General features: G+C 37.8%; 1 protein-coding gene across 1 annotated transcript in view; it reads left to right on the top strand.

Moving 5' to 3' along the window:
• The window catches only part of Dna2 (DNA replication helicase/nuclease 2), a 43,297-nt gene that overhangs the window by 20,438 nt on the left and 350 nt on the right, over positions 1-22,509 (top strand). The window contains exons 10-20 of the mRNA XM_026394671.1: positions 744-974; positions 6,447-6,563; positions 6,642-6,751; positions 7,419-7,528; positions 8,314-8,538; positions 15,848-16,041; positions 16,850-16,939; positions 17,029-17,233; positions 18,954-19,043; positions 19,438-19,620; positions 21,639-21,785. Coding sequence (XP_026250456.1) covers positions 744-974; positions 6,447-6,563; positions 6,642-6,751; positions 7,419-7,528; positions 8,314-8,538; positions 15,848-16,041; positions 16,850-16,939; positions 17,029-17,233; positions 18,954-19,043; positions 19,438-19,620; positions 21,639-21,785 — 1,702 coding nt within the window. The remainder of the gene's footprint in view (positions 1-743; positions 975-6,446; positions 6,564-6,641; positions 6,752-7,418; positions 7,529-8,313; positions 8,539-15,847; positions 16,042-16,849; positions 16,940-17,028; positions 17,234-18,953; positions 19,044-19,437; positions 19,621-21,638; positions 21,786-22,509) is intronic.

The following is a 22,509-nucleotide window of genomic DNA, read 5'->3' as shown; positions in this document are numbered from 1 at the left end:
TTAAATCCTCTTATAAACACTAAAGAAATCGGTTATTCTTTTCTTCACATCTAGTTTAGGAGATTATTATGGTTTGTCTTCTGTAATGTTACATTTATCAGCACAGGATGTGGGGGTATTGATATATCCATCATCAAGGATCCATGTGCCAATAAACACCCTGTTCAGACATCCCAGACTGTGGATGGAACAAGGAGGGGTGATTGGTCACTTAGAAACAAATGGGGCTGGGTGTATACCTCAGTGGGTAGAGTGCTTGCCTGGCATGCACAAGGCCCTGGGTTCAATCCCCAGCACTACAAAAACAAAACAAAAAAACAAAAAGAAGCGGGTTGGGGTTGTGGCTCAGTGGTAGAGCCCTTGCCTAGCACGTGTGCAGCACTGGGTCTGATCCTCAGCACCATATAAAAAGTAAACCAATAAAATAAAAAGTTTAAAAAATGTTTAAAAAAAAATGGAAGGGCTGGGGAGATAGCTCAGTGGTAAAGCACTTGCCTGGCATGCATGAGGCCCTGGGTTCAATCCCCATCACCACATAAACAATAAACAACAAAAAAGGTTTTAAAAAAATGGAGGCAATGTTTGTTTAGCGTTTCTATCACTTTAATGTTGATTGTGAAAAATGTAAAAAGGACAGACTCAGCATTAGTTTTCAGAGGCCAAATGAAGTAAATTGTAGAAAAATACAAACATAATACTTACCTGATATAAATGGAAGCATTTTCTTTCTTTTTCTTTCATAGGGAGGAGAGTGGCAACTGCATTGGAAACCTGATTAGAACAGAACATGTAAAGAGAGTTTGCGATGGACAGTATTTACATCATTTCCAGCGTAAAAATGGTTCTATGCCTGTCACAAACCTAATGGCAGGAGACAGAATTATTTTAAGTGGAGAAGAGAGAACACTGTTTGCTTTGTCTAGGGGATATGTGAAGGAGATTAACATGACGACAGTAACTTGTTTATTAGACAGGTAATGAAATAGTACATTTTTGATAATAGCGTTATTGATAGGTATTTCATGTATCATACAATTCATGCATTTAAAGTGTACAACTTTCATGGTTTTTCATATATTCAAAGAGTCATAGCTGGGTGCAGTGGTTAAGGCCTCTAATCCTAGCTACTTGGAAGGATAAGGCAGGAGGGTCTTAAGTTCTAGGTCAGCCGCAGCAACTTGGCAAGACTCCATCTCAAAATTTTGAAAGACTGAGGATGTTACTTTGTGGTAGAATGCTTGCCTAGAATGTTTAGGACCTTGAGTTCAATACTCAGTAATGCCAGGAAAAAAAACAAAAAGAGTTGTACAACCATTACCACAAGCAATTTCAGAATATTTTCATAACCCCCAAAAGAAATCTCAGCAGTCACCCTTACCTTTACTTCCCTTCAATTCCCTCTGCCCAGGCAATGCTAGTTTACTATAAATTGGCCTCTCACAAACATTTTTTTTTTTTTTTATTGGTTGTTCAAAACCTTACAAAGCTCTTGACATATCATATTTCAAACATTAGTTTCAAGTGAGTTATGAACTCCCATTTTTACCCCAAATACAGATTGCAGAATCTCATCCGTTACACATTCACATTTTTACATAATGCCATACTAGTGACTGTTGTATTCTGCTACCTTTCCTATCCTCTACTATCCCCCTCTCCCCATCTTCTCTTTCTATCCCATCTACTGTAATTCATTTCTCTCCTTATTTTTCTTCCAATTCCCCTCACAACCTCTTTTATATAGTTTTTTATAACAATGAGGGTCTCTTTCCATTTCCATGCAATTCCCCTTTTCTCTCTCTTTCCCTCCCATCTCGTGCCTCTGTTTAATGTCAATCGTTTCTTCCTGCTCTTCCTCCCTGCTCTATTCTTAGTTGCTCTCATTATATCAAAGAAGACATTTGGTATTTGTTTTTTAGGGATTGGCTAGCTTCACTAAGCATAATCTGCTCTAGTGCCATCCATTTCCCTGCAAATTCCATGATTTTGTCATTTTTTAGTGCTGCGTAATACTCCATAGTGTATAAATGCCACATTTTTTAATCCATTCATCCATTGAAGGGCATCTGGGTTGGTTCCACAGTCTAGCTATTGTGAATTGTGCTGCTATGAACATCGATGTGGCAGTATCCCTGTAGTATGCTCTTTTAAGGTCTTCAGGGAATAGACCAAGAAGGGCAATAACTGGGTCAAATGGTGGTTCCATTCCTAGCTTTCCCAGGAATCTCCATACTGCTTTCCAAATTGGCCGAACCATTTTGCAGTCCCACCAGCAGTGTACAAGTGTACCCTTTTCCCCGCATCCTCTCCAGCACTTGTTGTTGTTTGACATCATAATGGCTGCCAATCTTACTGGAGTGAGATGGTATCTTAGGGTGGTTTTGATTTGCATTTCTCTGACTGCTAGAGATGGTGAGCATTTTTTCATGTATTTGTTGATTGATTGTATGTCCTCCTCTGAGAAGTGTCTGTTCAGGTCCTTGGCCCATTTGTTGATTGGGTTATTTGTTGTCTTATTGTCTAATTTTTTGAGTTCTTTGTAAACCCTGGATATTAGGGCTCTATCTGAAGTGTGAGGAGTAAATATTTGTTCCCAGGATGTAGGCTCCCGATTTACTTCTCTTATTGTTTCTCTTGCTGTGAAAAAACTTTTTAGTTTAAGTAAGTCCCATTTGTTGATTCTTGCTATTAACTCTTGTGCTATGGGTGTCCTATTAAGGAATTTGGAGCCTGACCCCACAATATGTAAATCATAGCCAACTTTTTCTTCTATCAGACACAGAGTCTCTGATTTGATATCAAGCTCCTTGATCCATTTTGAGTTAACTTTTGTGCATGGCGAGAGGAGGGGATTCAGTTTCATTTTGTTGCATTTGGATTTCCAGTTTTCCCAGCACCATTTGTTGAAGATGCTATCCTTCCTCCATTGCATGCTTTTAGCCCCTTTATCGAATATAAGATAGTTGTAACTTTGTGGATTAGTCTCTGTGTCCTCTATTCTGTACCATTGGTCCACCCGCCTGTTTTGGTACCAGTACCATGCTGTTTTTGTTACTATTGCTCTGTAGTATAGTTTGAAATCTGGTATCGCTATACCACCTGATTCACACTTCCTGCTTAGAATTGCTTTTGCTATTCTGGGTCTTTTATTTTTCCATATGAATTTCATGATTGCTTTATCTATTTCTACAAGCAATGCCATTGGAATTTTGATTGCCATTGCATTAAACCTATAGAGGACTTTTGGTAATATCGCCATTTTGATGATGTTAGTTCTGCCTATCCATGAACAGGGTATATCTTTCCATTTTCTAAGATCTTCTTCTACTTCTCTTTTTAGGGTTCTGTAGTTTTCATTGTATAAATCTTTCACCTCTTTTGTTAGGTTGATTCCCAAGTATTTTATTTTTTTTGAGAATATTGTGAATGGAGTGGTTTTCCTTATTTCCATTTCAGAGGTTTTGTTGCTGATGTACAGAAATGCCTTTGATTTGTGCGTGTTGATTTTATATCCTGCCACTTTGCTGAATTCATTTATTAGTTCTAGTAGTTTTTTTGTAGACCCTTTTGGGTCTTCTAGGTATAGAATCATGTCATCTGCAAATAGTGATAATTTAAGTTCTTCCTTTCCAATTTTTATGCCTTTAATTTCTTTCATTTGTCTAATTGCTCTGGCCAGTGTTTCGAGAACTATATTGAATAGAAGTGGTGATAGAGGGCATCCCTGTCTTATTCCTGATTTTAGGGGGAATGCCTTCAATTTTTCTCCGTTCAGAATGATGCTAGCCTGGGGCTTAGTGTAGATAGCTTTTATAATATCAAGGTAAGTTCCTGTTATCCCTAGTTTTTCTAATGTTTTGAACATAAAGGGATGCTGTACTTTGCCGAATGCTTTTTCTGCGTCTATTGAGATGATCATATGGTTCTTATCTTTAAGTCTATTGATGTGGTGAATAACATTTATTGATTTCCGTATATTGAACCATCCCTGCATCCCAGGAATGAATCCTACTTGATCATGGTGCACAATTTTTTTGATGTGCCTTTGTATCCGATTCACCAGAATTTTATTGAGGATTTTTGCATCTAGGTTCATCAGAGATATTGGTCTGTAGTTTTCTTTCTTTGATGTGTCTTTGTCTGGTTTCGGAATCAATATGATGTTGGCCTCATAGAATGATTTGGAAGAACTCCCTCTTTTTCTATTTCCTGGAATAACTTGAAAAGTATTGGTATAAATTCTTCTTTAAAGGTCTTGTAAAACTCCGCTGTATACCCATCCGGTCCTGGGCTTTTCTTGGTTGGTAGTCTTTTGATTACCTCTTCAATTTCATCCATTGATATTGGTCTGTTCAAATCGTGTGTGTCCTCCTGACTCAGTCTGGGCAAATCATATGTCTTAAGAAATTTATCGATGTCTTCATTATCTTCTATTTTATTGGAATATAGGTTTTCAAAATAATTTCTAATTGTCTTCTGTATTTCTGTGGCGTCTGTTGTGATATTGCCTTTTTCATCCCTTATGTTAGTAATTTGAGTTCTCTCTCCTCTTCGTTAGCATGGCTAAAGGTTGTCAATCTTGTTTATTTTTTCAAAGAACCAACTTTTAGTTTTGTTAATTTTTTCAATAGTTTCTTTTGTTTCAATTTCATTGATTTCCGCTCTGATTTTAATTATTTCTTGCCTTCTGCTGCATTTGCTATTGTTTTGCTCTTCCTTTTCTAGGGCTTTGAGATGAAGTGTGAGCTCATTTATTTGTTGGTTTTTCCTTTTTTTGAGGAATGACCTCCAGGCGATGAATTTCCCTCTTAAAACTGCTTTCATTGTCTCACAAACATTTAAGGTTGATATGGTCTTTTTTTTTTTTTTTTTTTGGTACTGGGTTTTGAACTCGGGGGCACTCAACCACTGAGCCATATCCCCAGTATTCTTTTGTATTTTATTAAGAGACAGGGTCTCACTGAGTCCTTTTTTTTTTTTTAATATATGTATTTTATTTATACTTTATACAGTTTACCATTTTAATCATTTTATTTTTTAAAGAGAGAGAGAGAATTTTAATATTTAATTTTTAGTTTTCGGTGGACACAACATCTTTGTATGTGGTGCTGAGGATCGAACCTGGGCCGCACGCATGCCAGGCGAGCGAGTGTGCTACCGCTTGAGCCACATCCCCAGCCCTCTCACTGAGTTCTTAGTGTCTCACCATTGCTGAGGCTGGCTTTGAACTTGCGTTCCTCCTGCCTCAGCCTCCTGAGCCACTTGGATTACAGGTATGCACCACTGCGCCCAGCTAATGTGGTCTTTATGTGACTGTTTTTTTGTCAGTTAGCATATTGATTTTCAGATTCGTCTTCATTTTGTGGCATGTAGCAGTATTTCATTTGTTTTTGGATACCAGGGATTGAACTCTGGGGCGCTTAATGACTGAGCCACATCCCCAGCCCTATTTTGTATTTTATTAGAGATGGGATCTTATTGAGTTGGTGCTGGGGATTGAACCCAGGACCTTGTGCATGCAAGGCAAGCACTCTACCAACTGAGCTATATTCCCATCCTTCTTTTTGATTTTTTTTGAGACATGATCTGTTAAGTTCCTTAGGGTCTCACTAAATTGCTGAGGCTGGTTTTTAACTTGATCTTCCTGTCCTCCTCCAGAGTTGCTGGGATTACAGATATGCACCACCATGCCCAGCTTCTACTGAAGGGTTTTAAAGAGTACATGGTAATTGGTCTTGCATTTACTTGTTGGAGATTTGAATTAATTAAATGAAAGAGAAACCAGGAAGGTATTGTAATGACCCAGGTTATCTGTGATTGAAGTAGCATTGACCAGATATAGTGACTTTGATGAACTTGAAAGTAAGTTTGTCAGGGAGTCAGGTGCTGATTAGGTATGGGGGCTGAAAAGAGGATGAGGGAGAGGAAAGGATTCAAGTGCTGTTAACTGAGATCCCACCAAGAGGAGAGGCTCAGGTTCAACAGGAATGAGGAGTTCCATTTTAAAGATATTGAACTTTTGTAGCCTGGGTTTTAGCCAGGTAAAGAGATCTTGGTGCCTGCAAATATTCAAACCTGAAATTTGGATAGGCTAGAAGATGTTGACCTGGGACCATAAGGAAATCCTAAGAGCGAGCAGCACAGTGGGCTAGGGAAGGAAGGGGCTGTAGGCCATAGCAGGGTTTAAGGAGCAGATAGAGGAGTGGGAGGAGGAGACCTATTCTTCAGGCTAGAGGAGGGAGGAGCCAGGTGCTCAGAACCTTCTGGGGATGGTGAATTCCTGTTACATTGCAGGGTCAAATGGATTTTCAACAAATGTTACATGTTCCTGGTTCTTAATTGCTTTGACCTTAGCTTATCAACTCTTTTAGCAGATAGCAGTATATCTCTTATATAGACCATGGGAAAATGAAGAATTTTCATGTATGTTTGTTCTGCTGTTTTAGGAACTTGTCAGTGCTTGCAGAGTCAACTCTGTTCAGAATAGACCAGGAAGAAAAAAATTGTGATATAGATACCCCTTTAGGAAATCTCTCTAAATTGATGGAGAACACTAATGCCAGGTTTGTAACGATGAATGAATCTGAATTTCTCCCCACCTTTCTAAAGAATATTACTAAAAGTATGTATCTCCTTTTCAGCAAAAAACTTCGAGATTTAATCATTGACTTTCATGAACCTCAGTTTATACCCTACCTCAGCTCTGTTCTTCCACGTGATGCAAAGGATACAGTTGCCAACATTCTAAAGGGTATGCTATAATCAGCACTTTGGTTAATTTTTCTTGATTCTACTTACACCAAGAACCAAGAAATAGTCTCATTTCTTAATTAATTAGACTAGGAATTCTAATATTTACATAGGGGCTTTTTGGAAGTAGTTTTTATACATCCTTAAAAAACGCCATAATAAAGCTGGGTGTAGTGGAGCACACCTGTGATCCTAATGACTGGGGAGGCTGAGGTAGGAGGACCACAAGTTCAAGGTCAACCTCAGCAATTTTGCAAAGCTCTAAGGAACTTAGTGAGACCCTGTCTCAGAAAGGGCTATATATGTGGCTCAGTGGTTAAGCCTCTCTGGGTTCAATCCCTGGTACCAAACGGGAAAAAAAAAGAAAAGTTGCCATAATTTATATATTTTTTTAACTTTGAAAAGACATATTTAAGAAAATTCAGATTGAGATTGCTTTTCTTCGGGCTGGGAATGTGGCTCAAGCGGTAGCGCGCTCGCCTGGCATGCGTGTGGCCCGGGTTCGATCCTCAGCACCACATACCAACAAAGATGTTGTGTCCGCCGAGAACTAAAAAATAAATATTAAAAAAAAAAAAGAGAGAGAGATTGCTTTTCTTCTAAATTAGTGAATTTATTCCCTGAAATTTAATACTCTTTTTCTTGTTACTTTTTTATTTTAAATGTAGGATTGAATAAGCCTCAGAGACAAGCAATGAAAAAGGTTCTTCTTTCAAAAGACTATACCCTCATTGTGGGTATGCCTGGGACAGGAAAAACAACTACAATATGTACTCTCGTAAGGTTATTATTATTTTTCTTAGAACCTCAATATTTATATCAGCTTCTCAATTGAGAAGATATTCTATTTGATATTAAAATGGCTGAATTTTAATTCAGAATATTTATTTCAAATCAACTTTTTAGAATGACATGAGAAATAATAGAGCTGAATTATAAGTAGAATCCTGTTTTGGATTTCTTGCATTTCAAATTTTTTAAGTTCTTTTTCTGTTGGTGTGTGATATGTGTCACTATGTTTTCCTTTTCATTTACAAATGGTAAGTCATGCAGAAATGATTGAAATCAATTTTCTTGAATTTTTTTCATTTCATTAATTTTCTAAGCAGTTGTAGAGTAAGTAATCAATGATGGCAGCAAATATTTATTGGTTGAAACACTTGTGCCACATACAATTAAAAGTTTACATGTATTCAATTTTATTATCAGTTATATTATTAATAACATACAGTAATAATGCCATATAATTTTTGAAAACATTTTGGCCTTATAATTTTTTTAAGTTACTTGGCTTAGTTCTTACATATACTTCCTATTGAGCTTTGTAGTTCCATGTAAAAAATATAAGCATGTTAAAAATTACTTGAAATGGGGTCCGGGCTTGTGGCTCAGTGGTAGTGTACTTGCCTAGCACATGTGAGGCCTTGGGTTCGATCCTCAACACCACATAAAAATAAATAAAATAAAGATATTGTGTCCACCTACAACTAAAAAAATAAATATTTTTAAAAAATTACCTGAAATGTAAAAGTAATGCTTATTTTCTTTCTTATCCTTTATTAGGTAAGAATCCTCTATGCCTGTGGTTTTAGTGTTTTGTTAACCAGCTATACACATTCTGCTGTTGACAATATACTTTTGAAGTTAGCCAAGTTTCAAATAGGATTTTTGCGTTTGGGTCAGACTCAAAAGGTTCATCCAGATATCCGGAAATTTACAGAAGAAGAAATTTGCCGATCTAAGTCCATTAAATCCTTAGCTCTTCTAAAAGAACTTTACAACTGTCAAGTAAGTACAATTACTGTATAATGCTGATAGTAATTACTGTGGCTAGAATGAAGGAGAAATGATACTCTGGGAAATTAAGTCACATTGACCAGATTTACATGTGATTAATTTATATATTTATCTCAGGGAGAGTATATTAATGTGTAGCTCATTGTTTCCTACAAAACTGGAATGAGATTTTTGATTATTCCTCATGAATGCCTCCTTCTAGAAAATGAATAATAATCAGGATGTTTTAGTGAGTTTGAATTAGAAGTCTTGATACCTAAGTCTTATAAGTATTTATAGAGACTTTGGTATAGAACCTAATTTTTAATTTTTCTTTCTTTTTTTTTCCTAATTTTTATTTTATTATTTAATCTCTATTTTTAGTGGGAAGTTTTCATTGATATTTTTGTCTTTAAAAATCAACTAAAATTAGCCAGATGTGGAGGCCAGCCTTAGAAACTTCTTCTCAAAATAAAACAGCTAGGAATATGGCTTGGAGGTAGAGTGTTTCCTAATACCAAAAAAAAAAAAAAAAAAAGAAAAGAAAAAAATCAATTCCTAGTTTAATTTTGTCTTTAGATTGGATTTAATAGGCTCTTCATTCAACTCCTTTGTCCAGTATTAATACAGTTTTGCCTAAATCTATAGCAATTATTGAAATTATTGATGGATTTTGAAGTGATTTAAGATGAAAAAGTCTGATTGACTTTGTGTGTGTGTGTGTGTGTGTGTGTGTATTTTGCTGGAAATTTAACCCAAGGCCTCAACCATTGCTAATGGTAGAGAAGTGCTCTACCACTGAGCTATATCCCCAGACCTCCTGGTTGACTTTTTAAGTTAAAGTTTGTATTTTGAGAGCTGGGGTTGTAGCTGGGTGGTTGAGGTCTTGTCACCATTGGCATTGGTGAGGCCCTGGGTTTAATCACAGCACTACAAGAAAACAAACTTTGCATTTTGAGGTAATTATTGATTCACATATAGTTGCAAGAAATAATGGATACTGTGTTCTGTTGCGGACCACAAATCAAGTCAAGATGGCGCCTGGCAGTTTGCCAGGAAGAGTGGTTTGTGAGGCAATGCCACCGAGCCATTAAGATGGTAGGGATTCCTTATTGGCTGATTGCTGTAACTGGATGATGCTAATTGAGTCGAGCTGTGTGTAATCAGTTAGGTATATATACCTCTGCTGTTTTGCAATAAAGCGGCTCCCGCTACCTTGGGTGCCCACTACCTTGAGTACCCGCTACCTTGAGTTCCTGCTCACTTCCCGCTGAGTTTCCCCGCAATAAAGCAATTCCCGTTTCAACCTTCAAGTTGCTTGTCACCTCCCGGTTATTTTGCCCAGCCGGACAGCGGCAGTGTTCCAACTATCCATTGGTAACATCTTGCAGTTCTGTAGTATATAACTAGGTGCTTTTTTTTTTTTTTTAAGTTGTTGATATAACTTTATTTTATTTATTTGTATGTGGTGCTGAGAATTGAACTAGTGCATCACACATGGTAGGTAAGCGTTCTTCCATTGAGCTACAACCCTAGCCCCTATAATTACATTGTTGCCATCTTGCCATGGATACAGTCTATGCTCTATCACCATAAGGATTCCTCATGTTCTTTTCTCTCCTGCCCAATTCTCCCTAACCCTAACAACCACTAATGTATTCTTCATTTCTATATTTTTGTCATTTAAGAATATTATACTATGGGCTGGGCTCATGGCTCCATGTAGAGTGCTTGCCTAGCATGTGTGAAGCACTGGCTTCGATTTTCAGTACTGCATATAAATAAATAAATAAAATAAAGGTTCATCAACAACTAATAAGTTTTCTCTGATAAGTGGATGCTGATCCAAGGTGGGGTGTGGAAATAGGGAATAATGAAGAACTTTAGTTTGTGTAGAGGGGAGTGAGGGGAGGGGTGGGGCTTTGGGGATGGGAAGGACCATAGAATGAGGCAGACATTTTTACCCTATGTACACGTATGATTACACTACTAGAGTGACTCTGCACCACGTACAGCCAGAGGAATGAGAAGTTATGCTCCGTTTGTGTTCAATATGTCAAAATGCATTGCACTGTAAAATAAATAAATTAATTTATTTTAAAAAAGAAAAGAATGTTACAATAAGGAAGTCATACTTTTTGGAGTTGGCATTTTTTATTCTGCCTATTATCTGGATATCCACCTAGATTGCTCTGCAGATTGTTTCTTTTTATTGTTGAGTATTGTTCCAAAATGTTTCTCTGCTATAAATTCCTGGGAGTGCAATTTCTGTGTCATTTGATAGCTGCCTGCTTTTTGGAGGGTAGTTCTTGTTGAACTGGGAATTGAATCCAAGGCTTGGTGTGTGCTAGGCCAGCACTTGGCCCCTTTGCTACATCCCCACCCCTGCATGTTTATATTAAAAAGAAAAATCTACCAAATTACTTTTTATAGCATCGGTAACATTTTACATTTCCACCAGCAACGCATGTGTGATCCTTGTCAGCCTTTGGTGGTGGTACAGTTTTTTGTTTTAGTCATCCTGATAGGTATATAGTGATATCTCATTATGATTTTATTTATTTAAAATTGATATATGAGCCTGGGCACAGCGGTGCAATCCCAATGGTTCAGGAGGCTGAGGCAGGAGGATTGCAAGTTCAATGTAACCTCAGCAACTCAGCGCTAAGTAACTTAATGAGACCCTGTCTCAAATTAAAAAGGGCTGAGGTGTGGCTCAGTGGTTAAATGCCCTGGTACTGGGGGCAGGGGGGATGGAGGGAGAGAGGGAACTGATACAAGAAAGTCATGCTTATTTATAGAAGATGTTTTGATATGTGTATGCATTCTCTAATGTTCAAATAAGGACAACATTTTTCTCTTCATTTATCACATCTTTATGGTCAAAACATTCCAAATCCATAGTTACCCTACTGTGCACTGACACGCCAGAACTTCTTGCTGGCATCTAACTTTACCTTATACCTATGGATCAGCCTCTCCCCATCTCTCCTTCCCCTCTACTCTCCCCAATGTCTAGTAACCAACATTCTACTTAAAACTTCTGAGATCAGCTATTTTAGATCACAAATAATGAGTAAGGTCATATGCTAAAGATCTTTCTGTGCCTGGTACTTAACATAATGACCTCCAGGTCCATGCATGTTGTTGAACACTGTGTTACTTTGTGTGTATGTACTACATCTTCTTTATACGTTCATCAGTCAGTGGGTACTTAGGTTGTTTATATTTCTGGGCTATTGTGAATAGTGCTATAGTAAACATGGGAGAGCAGAGTTATCTTCAATATATGATTTGATTTCCTTTGGATATCTACCTTGTAGTGGAATTGCTGGATCAAATGGCTATTAATTAGCATTTCCCCAGTCACTAATGATATTTTCATGTGCTTGTCATTCATATTTACCCTCTTCAGTGAAATATCTCTTCATATCTTTTATCCATTTTGGATAATTTAGTTTTCTACTGTTGAGTTTTGAGAGTTCTTTAAATATATTCTAGATACGAGTCCTTTATTGGATATGTGGTTTGCAAATGATGGTAGCTTGTCTTTTCTTCCTCTTTACAGGGTCTTTTGCAGAACTAAATAATTTTTATAAAGCCCAGTATATAAATGTATTCCTGGGGCTGGGGATGTGGCTCAAGTGGTAGCGCGCTAGCCTGGCATGCATGCGGCCCGGGTTCGATCCTCAGCACCACATACAGACAAAGATGCTGTGTCCGCCAAATACTGAAAAATAAATATTAAAAAAGTTAAAAAAAAAAAATAAAATAAATGTATTCCTTCTATGGATTGTGTTTTTGGTACTGAATCTAAGAACTCTTAGTCTAGTCTAGAGGTGAGGGCAATATCCTAATTTTTTCCTAAGTTTTATCTTTAACATTTAAGTCTGTGGCCATTTTTTTAAATATTTTATTTTGTAGTTATAGGTGCACAAAATATCTTTATTTTATTTTTTATGTGGTGCTGAGGATGGAACCCAGTGCCTCCCTCATGCTAAACAAGCGCTCTACCACTGAGCCACAACCCCAGCCCAAAGTCTGTGGCCATTTTGAGTTTAATTTGTGCTGTACGGTGTGAGATTTAGGTTGAAGTTAATTTTTTTTGGCCTATGATTTTCCAGTTATTCCAGTACCACTTGTTAAATGACCACCATTCCTCCATTGAATTTTTTTGCACCTGTGGGCATATTTATGTGATGAAAAAATGCCCAACAAAATACTAGCACACTGAATTCAGCAGCATACTTAGAGCATAATATACCATAACCAAGAAAGATATATTCTCATAATGCAAGGACTGTTCTACATATGAAAATCAAGTTTAATACTCCATTTATTTGATTCCTTTTTTTGTGTGTGTGGTGATGGAGATTGGATACAAGGCATTGCTTATGCTAGGTAAATATTTTACTACTGAACCCCATTCCCATCCATTGGCTCTTTTTTTTTTAATTTTAAAATTTATTCTAATTAGTTATACATCCATTTGCTCTTAACATGCCTGTATTATTGTTTTGAAGTGAGTCTTTTGTAGATAGGTAAGTCATGTTTTGCCAATCTCGCTTTCTCTCTCTTTTTTTTTTGGTACCAGGAATTAAATCCAGAGGCACTGAGCCACACCCCCAGCCTTTTTATTTTTTCATTTTGAGACAGGATCTTGCTAAGTTAAGGGACTTGATAAATTGCTGGGACTGGCTTTAAACTCTCAATCCTCCATTCTGCCAGTTATCTCTCACTCTTTTTTTTTTTTAGGATACTTTTTAAAAAATATATATTTATTTTTTAGGTGTAGATGGACACAGCACAATGCCTTTTTTTAATGTGGTGCTAAGGATCGAACCCGGGTCCCGCCCATGCTAGGCAAGCGCTCTACCGTTGAGCCACAATCCCAGCCCCTTAAGATACATTTTTAAAAAAATATTTTTTAGTTGTTGATAGACCTTTATTTATTTATTTATATGTGGTGCTGAGAATCGAACCCAGTGCCTTATGCACGCTAGGCGAGCGCGCTACCACTTGAGCCACATCCCCAGCCCATCCCTAGACCTTTTTAAAATTTTTATTTGGAGGCAGGGTCTCGCTAAGTTGCTACGGCCTCACTAAATTGCTGAGGCTGGCTTGATTACAGGCTTGCACCACTGTGCCCTGCCCCATTTTCATTTTGATGTAGCTGTAGTTTGTTTTCCCCCCAGTCCTGGGGATTGAGTCTAGGGCTTTTTGTATGCTAGGCAAATGCTCTACCACTGAGCCCAGTCCTTCCTAGGCCACTTTTAAACTCACCAAAAAAACAAACCAATAGCCTTTCAGACTTATTTATTTATTTATGTTTTAATCTTTGTTTTATGGGTTTTTTCCTGTAGTACTAGCGTTGAACCCAGGGCTTTGCACATGTAAGGCAAGTGCTCTACTACTAAGCTACATCCCTAGCCCTGATCTATAGTTTTTTTTTTTTTTTGTACTGGGGATTAAACAGCTCAGGGGCACTGAGCCACATCCCCAGCACTATTTTGTATTTTATTTAGAGACAAGGTCTCACTGAGTTGCTTAGTGCCTTGCTTTTGCTGAGGCTGACTTTGCACTTGTGATCCTCCTGCCTCAGCCTCCCAAGCCGCTGGGATTACAGGAGTGCACCACCAAGCCGGTCTTGATCTATAGTATTTTGGGGAGTATCTCTTTGAATAACTTTCAGTGATTTTTTTCAAGGCATTATATTATATTATATACCATCATAATCTAGTGTCATTTTGCCAGTTCAGATGAAGTTGGAGACCCTTTACTTCCCTCTTCTGCTTATAATGTAATCATCTTAATTTAATTTGAGAACTAGATCAGACAATTATAAGTTTTGTTTCAATAATTGAACATAAATTTGAAAAGCCTGTTGTTTTTATCTATAGTTTTGCTTACTGTGTGTTTTGTTCCCTCTAGATGTTCCTGATTTTCTTTTTTATTATATCCTTTCTGTTTAGAGAACTAACTTTATCAATTCTTTTAGGATGATAGGTAAACTGGAAACCAATTCTCTTCATTTTCCTTCAGTGTGGAAAATTTGATTTCCCCTTCAGTTTTCAGAATTTTCATTATAATATGTTTTGTAGTGGATATTTTTAAATTTTGTGGAGAATTCTCTCAGGTCAATGATTCTGTAAATTAATTAATTCCTTCCTTGCTTGGATTTACCCCAAGGGCACTTCATCCTGTGCTATTTTAAGAGTGGGTCTTAGTAGGTTTTTGAGTCTGTCTTTGAACTTGAGATCCTCTTGCCTCAGCTTCCTAAGCTGCTGAGATCACAAGCGAGCACCGCTCTGCCTGGCTTCACTTACTGTATTTTCAGTTCTAAAATTTCCATTTGGTTCTTTTTATCGTCTGTTTCTTTGCTGAGTCTACCTATTTTTTTTCATTTAGTTTGAGATTTTCCTCGTTCTAGTTTATAAAGAGTGAATTTTGATTGAAACTTGAGCATGTTGGCATTGTGTTACTGAAGAGATCTGTATGAGTTGGCTTGCTCTGTGTGCTCTGGTAGGAGAGGAAGTTGTGCCACCTCATTACTTCAGTGGGAGTGGAAGTGCAGTCTCCCTGCCTACCCGTCCCCATCCCTCACCCCCCACCCCCCACTTCCCACCTCCATGGGAAGCCAAACTTCCCAGAACACTTTGGGGTAAGTGGTCTTGGGATTTTGACTTCCCATGTGCTCTCTGTTGACATTGCGGAGATGAATTATGGCCTGATCCCCTGCTTGGCCTCCAGTACCACCCAGTGGTTACTAGGGTGCCTTGTTACAGCATGGAGGGCTGCAATCTAGGCTGCCTACTCAGCCTTTCTTGGCACTAGGGGGGCTGGGGCTATGGTTGAGGGTTTTTCTTCCCCTCTGTTTGTTTCTTTTGTTTTTATTTTCAGTGCTGAGGATCAAACATAGGGCCTTGCGCCCGTGAGGCAGGTGCCCTTTCACTGAGCTACATTTCTGGTCTAGGTTTTTAGAAGTACTTTGTGGGAAGAATAAGGAAACCTAGTGGACATTTTTAAAGAAATTAACTAACTTCTTGCCTCTTAAATGTTTCAGATTTGCATTTAGAAACACTAAGCCTGAGCATTATTCATAATGTCTGAAAATTTTTACTTGATTTTTTTTTATTTGTAGAAAAAAATTAAAAACCACTTTTACATACTATAAATGCTTCAGAATTAAATAATATTGGAGAATTCTTGCTACTAGGGGCCAAAAATTGGTTTTGATCTTTTAATTTCAAAAATGGGAAAAACCAAACTGTATTTCTTTCATATACTAAATGACTAATCTATTTTCTTCATTTGTTTTTAGCTTATAGTTGCAACAACATGCATGGGAATAAGCCATCCAATATTTTCCCGTAGAACCTTTGATTTTTGTATCGTGGATGAAGCATCTCAAATTAGCCAACCAGTTTGCCTGGGGCCACTTTTTTTTGCTCAGAGATTCGTGTTGGTGGGGGATCATCAGCAGCTTCCTCCCCTGGTGCTAAACCCAGAAGCAAGGTAGGCAGGTATTTAAGTTTTGTTGTATTTTGATGTAATAGAGTTAGGCTTTCTCTGGGTTGTCCAGGCTGGCCTCTTAACTTCTGGGCTCAACTTCCTCCGGCCTTGGCTTCCCAAGTACCTGGGGACTATAGGCTCACACTAGCATGCCTATCTTTAAATTCATTTATTTATTTACTTATTTATTTGTTGGTGTCTGGGTGCAGGGTATGAACCCAGGGGCATTTAACCACTGAGCCACATCCCCAACCCTTTTTATTTTTATTTAGTGACAGGGTCTCGCTAAGTTGCTGAGGGCCTCACTGATTTGCTGAGGTTAGCCTTTGAACTTGTGGACCTCCTGCCTCAGCCTCCTGAGCTACTGGGGTTACAGATGTGCAACATCATGCCCAGCTTTAAATTTTAATTTTAAACTGGATTCTTTTTTTTTTTTTTTTAATATTTGTTTTTTTGGTTGTAGTTGGACACACTACCTTTATTTCATTTATTTTTATGTGATGCTGAGGATCGAACCCAGGGCCTCGCACATGCTAGGTGAGCGCTCTACCACTGAGCCACAATCCCAGCCCCAAAACTGGATTTTTTTTTTAACATTTTTAAAAAATTTTTAATATTTATTTTTCAGTTTCAGCCTACACAACATCTTTGTTTGTATGTGGTGCCGAGGATTGAACCCTGGCCGCACGCATGCCAGGCGAGCTCGCCACCGCTTGAGCCACATCCCCAGCCCAAAAACTGGATTCTTTTTAAGGGACAATATTACTATAATGATAAGCCTGAATTTGATTTATTTATTTATTTTTGACAGTGCTCTTGGCATGAGTGAAAGCTTATTCAAGAGGCTGGAGAAGAATCAAAATGCTGTTGTACAGTTAACAGTGCAGTACAGAATGAACAGGTATTTATAACAGTGTCAGCAATAAATGTTTTTTAATGTACACATTTTCATGTACCAGAACTTAAGTTTGTGTTTTGCAATTCTCTTAGTAAAATTATGTCTCTAAGTAATAAGCTGACCTATGATGGAAAGCTGGAGTGTGGATCAGACAAAGTGGCCAATGCAGTGATAAACCTACCTCACTTTAAAGATGTAAAGCTGGAACTGGAATTCTATGCTGATTATTCTGATAATCCTTGGCTGATTGGAGTATTTGAGCCAAACAATCCTGTTTGTTTTCTTAATACAGAAAAGGTAAAAAATATTTTTTCTTTTGGTTTTACTGCTTTTGTTCTGTTAATTAAATTTCTCAGTTTCTATTAGTATACGTTTCACTGGACCTTATCAGTAGAAAGGCAAAACTGATGTGTACTTCTCCCACTTCAACACAAGAGTCTTTTCTTTCTATAGCCCAATATTTGGGGGAGGAGATTTATTTTGGGGGTTGATAGATGTCAAAATTAATCATTTTGTGGGAGAGGATTGAACCCAGAGGCACTTAACCAATAAAACACATCCCTAGCCCTTTTTATTTTGAGATAGGGTTTTGCCAAGTTGCTTAGGGCCTTACTAAGTTGCTGAGGCTGTCTTTGAACTTTTTTTTTTTTTTTTAAAGAGAGAGAGAGAGAGAGAATTTTTAATATTTATTTTTTAGTTTTTGGCAGACACAACATCTTTGTTTGTATGTGGTGCTGAGGATCAAACCCGGGCCGCACGCACGCCAGGCGAGCGCGCTACTGCTTGAGCCACATCCCCAGCCCTGTCTTTGAACTTTTGATCCTCCTGCATCAGCTTCCTGAGCTGCTAGGATTACAGGTGTGTTCCGCCACACCTGGCTTGTTTTATTTATTCACTTATTTATTTTGCAATGTTGGTGATTGGAACCAGGTGCTGGGCAAGTGCTCTGCTACTGAGCTATATGCCTGCCTACCTTGTTTTATATAATGCTTCTCAACATTGAGTTGGAAGTTCAAATAAAAGTATAGTGACCAGTTATATATATGCATACTCCTCTAAAATAATTGTCTTTTGGGCCAGGGTGTGGCTCAGTGATACAATACTATTTCAGCATGTGTGGGGTCCTGGATTTAATCCCCAGCACCCCCAAAATAATACTTGTCTTGTTATTAAGTCAGATTGTTCCTAGCCAGCCTCAGCAACTTAATGAGGTTCTCAGCAACTTAGTGATACCCTGATTCAAAATAAAAAATGAAAAGAGCTGGGGATGTGCCTCCATGATTAAGTACCTCTTGATTCAATCCCCAGTACCAAAAATTTAAAAATAAAAAAAGGAGATGGGGGCTGGGGCTGGGGCTCAGTGGTAGAGCACTTGGCTTGCATGTGTGAGGTACTGAGTTCTTTATTCAGCACCACATAAAAATAAATAAACAAAATAAAGGTATTATGTCCATCTGCAACTAAAATAATATTTTTTAAGAGATGAAAAAAAATAATCGAGGTTGCATAGGGATAATGTAGGTAAATAATGTGGATGATGTAAAGTATTCCTTAGAGAGTTATATCAGGTTTGGCAGAGCCTAGCACCCTTATTTTTCCCATTATTTGTATAAAAGGAGACAAGAAAATGTAAAAACTGGTACTACAACCAGGTCTAAGTTTGAATCTTGTGTCAGGATCTGTTGTGAGGCCCTGGGAAAATTACTTGTTAGTCTGCCTTTGATTCCTATAAAAGGTAAGGTAATAGAGTGAATTACGTGAAGCCCAGCGTAAGGTCAGCTTTCCTAGAGATTTTAGTCTGAACTGCACAGCATGTTTAAGTTGAGTTGCCCTCATGTTCCTTTTTAAAAGTGCTCATATTCATTTCTATTGATTTTTTTTTTTTTCACCTTCACTTCAACAATATTTCTCCTGTCTCCAAACCATAGCAGTGGAGTTTCTAAGCTACCTGCACACTTAAGTACTCTGAACTTTAGAGACTGTATTATAAGTGAACTACGTATTTTTTTTAACTTAGGTTCCAGCACCAGAACAAGTTGACAAAGGTGGTGTGAGCAACGTAACAGAAGCCAAACTCATAGTTTTTCTGACCTCAATGTTTATTAAGGTAATTTAGAATTTTTAAGGCTAATCAATATTAAGGAGCAGAGTAATAGGAAATTTAAGATCTGGTTTTAACTCTTGTTAACATAGAAGGACTGAAGCCCTATTGTTTTTGCTTCATTTGGAGAAAATTAATTCAAGATGTCTTTTTTAATAAGGACATTTGGGTTTTCCATCTAGGATGGTTTTGTCTAATCGTGTCACTCTGTTGCTGTAGTTAATGTGATTGGGCATTGGGAACTTTTACACGGGGATGGGTTTTCTGTGTGCTCTTCTTTTGTGGGGTAGCCCTTTTTAGTGGCCCATAAGCCATTATCCATTATCCTTCATAAATCTCTCAAAATCGAAGGAATGAAAGTCGGGATTCTTCATTTAAAACTGTGTCCTTTTCTGTTTAGGCTGGATGTAATCCCTCTGATATTGGTATCATTGCACCATATAGACAGCAATTAAAGATCATCAATGATTTGTTGGAACATTCTTCTGTTAAGATGGTGGAAGTGAATACAGTAGATAAATACCAAGGAAGAGACAAAAGAATCATCCTAGTGTCTTTTGTTAGAAGTAATAAGGATGGAACCGTAAGTTGATTGTATTTGCCACTGACTCGTTCGAGAATCAGTCATAGTCTCTGTCTTCTCTCTCTTTCTGTCATTTTTTTCATTTGGGGTCCAGGGCCTTGTGTGTGCTAGGCAAGTCTTCTACCACTGAGCTACACCTCTAGCACTCTTTTTTAAATTGTGGTTAAAAATAAAAAAAGAAAAATGAAATTTACCATTTTAATCTTTTTTGGAGAGGAGCAATGCTGGGGATTAATTAAAGTCAGGCATGCTTTACTGATGAGCTGCATCCCCAGCCCTTTCTATTTGTTTTTTAAATTTTGAGACAGGGTTTCCATAAGTTGCTTAGGGCCTCACTCAGTTTGTGGTCTTGCTCAATTGCTGAGGCTACCCTTGAATTTGCAGTCCTCCTGACTGTAATCCCCTGGGGGTATACAACCACAGTGCCCAAGTTCCCTTTTCATTTTATATTTTAAAACAAGATCTTGCTACTTTGCCCAAGCTGGCCTTAAAGTTGTGACCTTCCTGCCTCTGTCTCTTGAGTAGCTGGGACCACAGGTGTATGCCACTGTTCTGGCTCCATTTTAACCATTTTTAGGTACACAATTCAGTAGACTTAAGTATATTCATGTTGTTGTTCAAGAGATTCCAGAACTTTTACATTTTGCAGATCTAAAATTCTGTACTCATGAAAAACTCTCCATTATGCCCCACTTCAGTCCTATAACCACCATTCTGCTCTCTGTCTCTGAATTTGACTTTTCTGGGTATAAATGAAATCAAACAGTATTTGTCTTTTTGTGATTATCTTATTTCACTTGTGTTCATCCATGTTGTAGCATATGTCAGTATTTTTTTTCTTTAAGTGTTCCCATGTCTATACGTACCATGTTTTATTTATCCATGGGATGGACATTTGGGTTGCTTTCACCTCTCGGATATTGTGTTTGAGGCTTTGTGGGTTTTTTTGTTGTTGTGGTTGTTTGTTTGTTTTGGGCATTGGGCATTGAACCAGTGGCACTTGACCATCAAGCTATCCTCGCCTTTTTGTTTTTTATTTTGAGACAGGATCTCACTAGGGTGTTCAGGCTGGCCTAGAACTTACAATGCTCTTGTCTCAGCCTCCCAAGTTTCTGGGATTACAGGTGTGTGCCACCACACATGGCTAGGCATTTTAAACACAGAGCCTTCCTTATATACTTTGACATTAAATATAATTACAGATTTTATTTTATTTTGTTTTTGTTTGCATTTTTACCCCTTTATTTTTCTTGACTACCTGATACATTCTTTTTTTTTTTTTAATATTTATTTATTTATTTAGTTAGTTAGTTACTTAGTTAGTTTTCGGCGGACACAACATCTTTGTTTGTATGTGGTGCTGAGGATCGAACCCGGGCCGCACGCATGCCAGGCGAGCGTGCTACCGCTTGAGCCACATCCCCAGCCCCCTGATACATTCTTATGGTCTTTAAAATATGTATAAAATCTCCTTCCTCCTCTACTGCTCATCTACTCGGTTCTTATATTAGAGATACTCACATCTTTTTAGTTATTTTTGCAGTCTTCTAGATAATATTCCAGACTTTGCTTTTTTGACTTAAAATATGTTAGAAATCTTTCCATGTGAGTACACAAAGGAAGGGTTTAATTTATTTGTTTGTTTGTTTATTTATTTATTTATTTATTTTCAGTTTCGTAGTTGCCAGTGTATAGACATGTTGTATTTACTCCTCTATTTTCACAATTTTAATTACTATTATAAACATTGCTACAGTGAATGGAGATAGCTTTAGTCCTTTTTGTTACTTGTAATTAATAATTTAAAAATGTGCCTAGGATATCACAACATAAAATATTTGAGGTTGGCAAGTTTTTTTTCTAGCTGCCTAGAATTGTAATTGTGTTGATAAATCTTTTTTATAATTCATATTTTAAAAGTAGGGAAATACTTCATGATAAGCTAAGTTCTGTGTCAAAACAAACTCAAACATACAGTGTAAGAAAACTCAAAGAATCTAAAATTATTTATTTTACAGCTTGGTGAACTCTTGAAAGATTGGCGACGTCTCAATGTTGCTATCACCAGAGCCAAACATAAACTGATTCTCCTGGGCTGCGTGTCCTCACTGAAGCGCTATCCTCCTTTGGAGAAGTTATTTTGTTATCTAAACGCAGAAAAATTAATATCCTTTTTATTACGTGTATGGTCACATTCAATTGTGCTACTGTGAGTACTTTATGTCCTTATATAAATTAAGATTCAGAGTCTTACGTTTTCCATGGGCATATTTCAAAGATCTGATTCAGAAAAGGAAAGAGAACAATATTCAGGAAGTCATGTAAGCCAGTATTGAAGTAATGAGTTGATGGAGAAGGATAGTTTCTGAACTGAGGAAGAGAAAAAAGGAATGTGATCCATTGTCCTACAAATCGCAGGTGCAGGAAAATGGGTTATCCCTCTGGTTCTGCAACTCCAAATTTATAACTTTGTTTTCAAACCAAGGTAAAATATTACATTTAAAAACTGAGCCAGGTGTGGTGGCACACAGCTGTAATCCTGGCAACTAGGGAGGCTAAGACAGGAGGATTGCAAGTTAAGGCCAGACTCAGCAACTTAGCAAGGCCCTTGTCTTAAAACAAGAAATAAAAAGGGCTGGGGATGTGGTTCAGTGGTTAATCCCTAGTACCAAAAAGAAAAAAAGGGCGGGGGGGAGGGTAGAGGGCTGGGGTTGTAGCTCAGTTGCCACTCAGAGTACTTGCCTCGCAAGCGTGAGGCCCTGGGTTCAATCCTCAGCATTGCTTAGTACCTCGCTGTTGCTGAGGCTGGCTTTGAACCCACCACCCTCCTGCCTCAGCCTCCAAACCACTGGGATTACAGGCATGTGCCACTATGCCCAGCACATTCCA

The sequence above is a fragment of the Urocitellus parryii genome, chromosome 5 (assembly GCF_045843805.1).
Source record: "Urocitellus parryii isolate mUroPar1 chromosome 5, mUroPar1.hap1, whole genome shotgun sequence".
In the NCBI taxonomy this organism is placed as follows: Eukaryota; Metazoa; Chordata; class Mammalia; order Rodentia; family Sciuridae; genus Urocitellus; species Urocitellus parryii.
The sequence above is the reverse complement of the archived record's forward strand: the minus strand, read 5'-3'. Positions and strand labels throughout refer to the sequence as shown.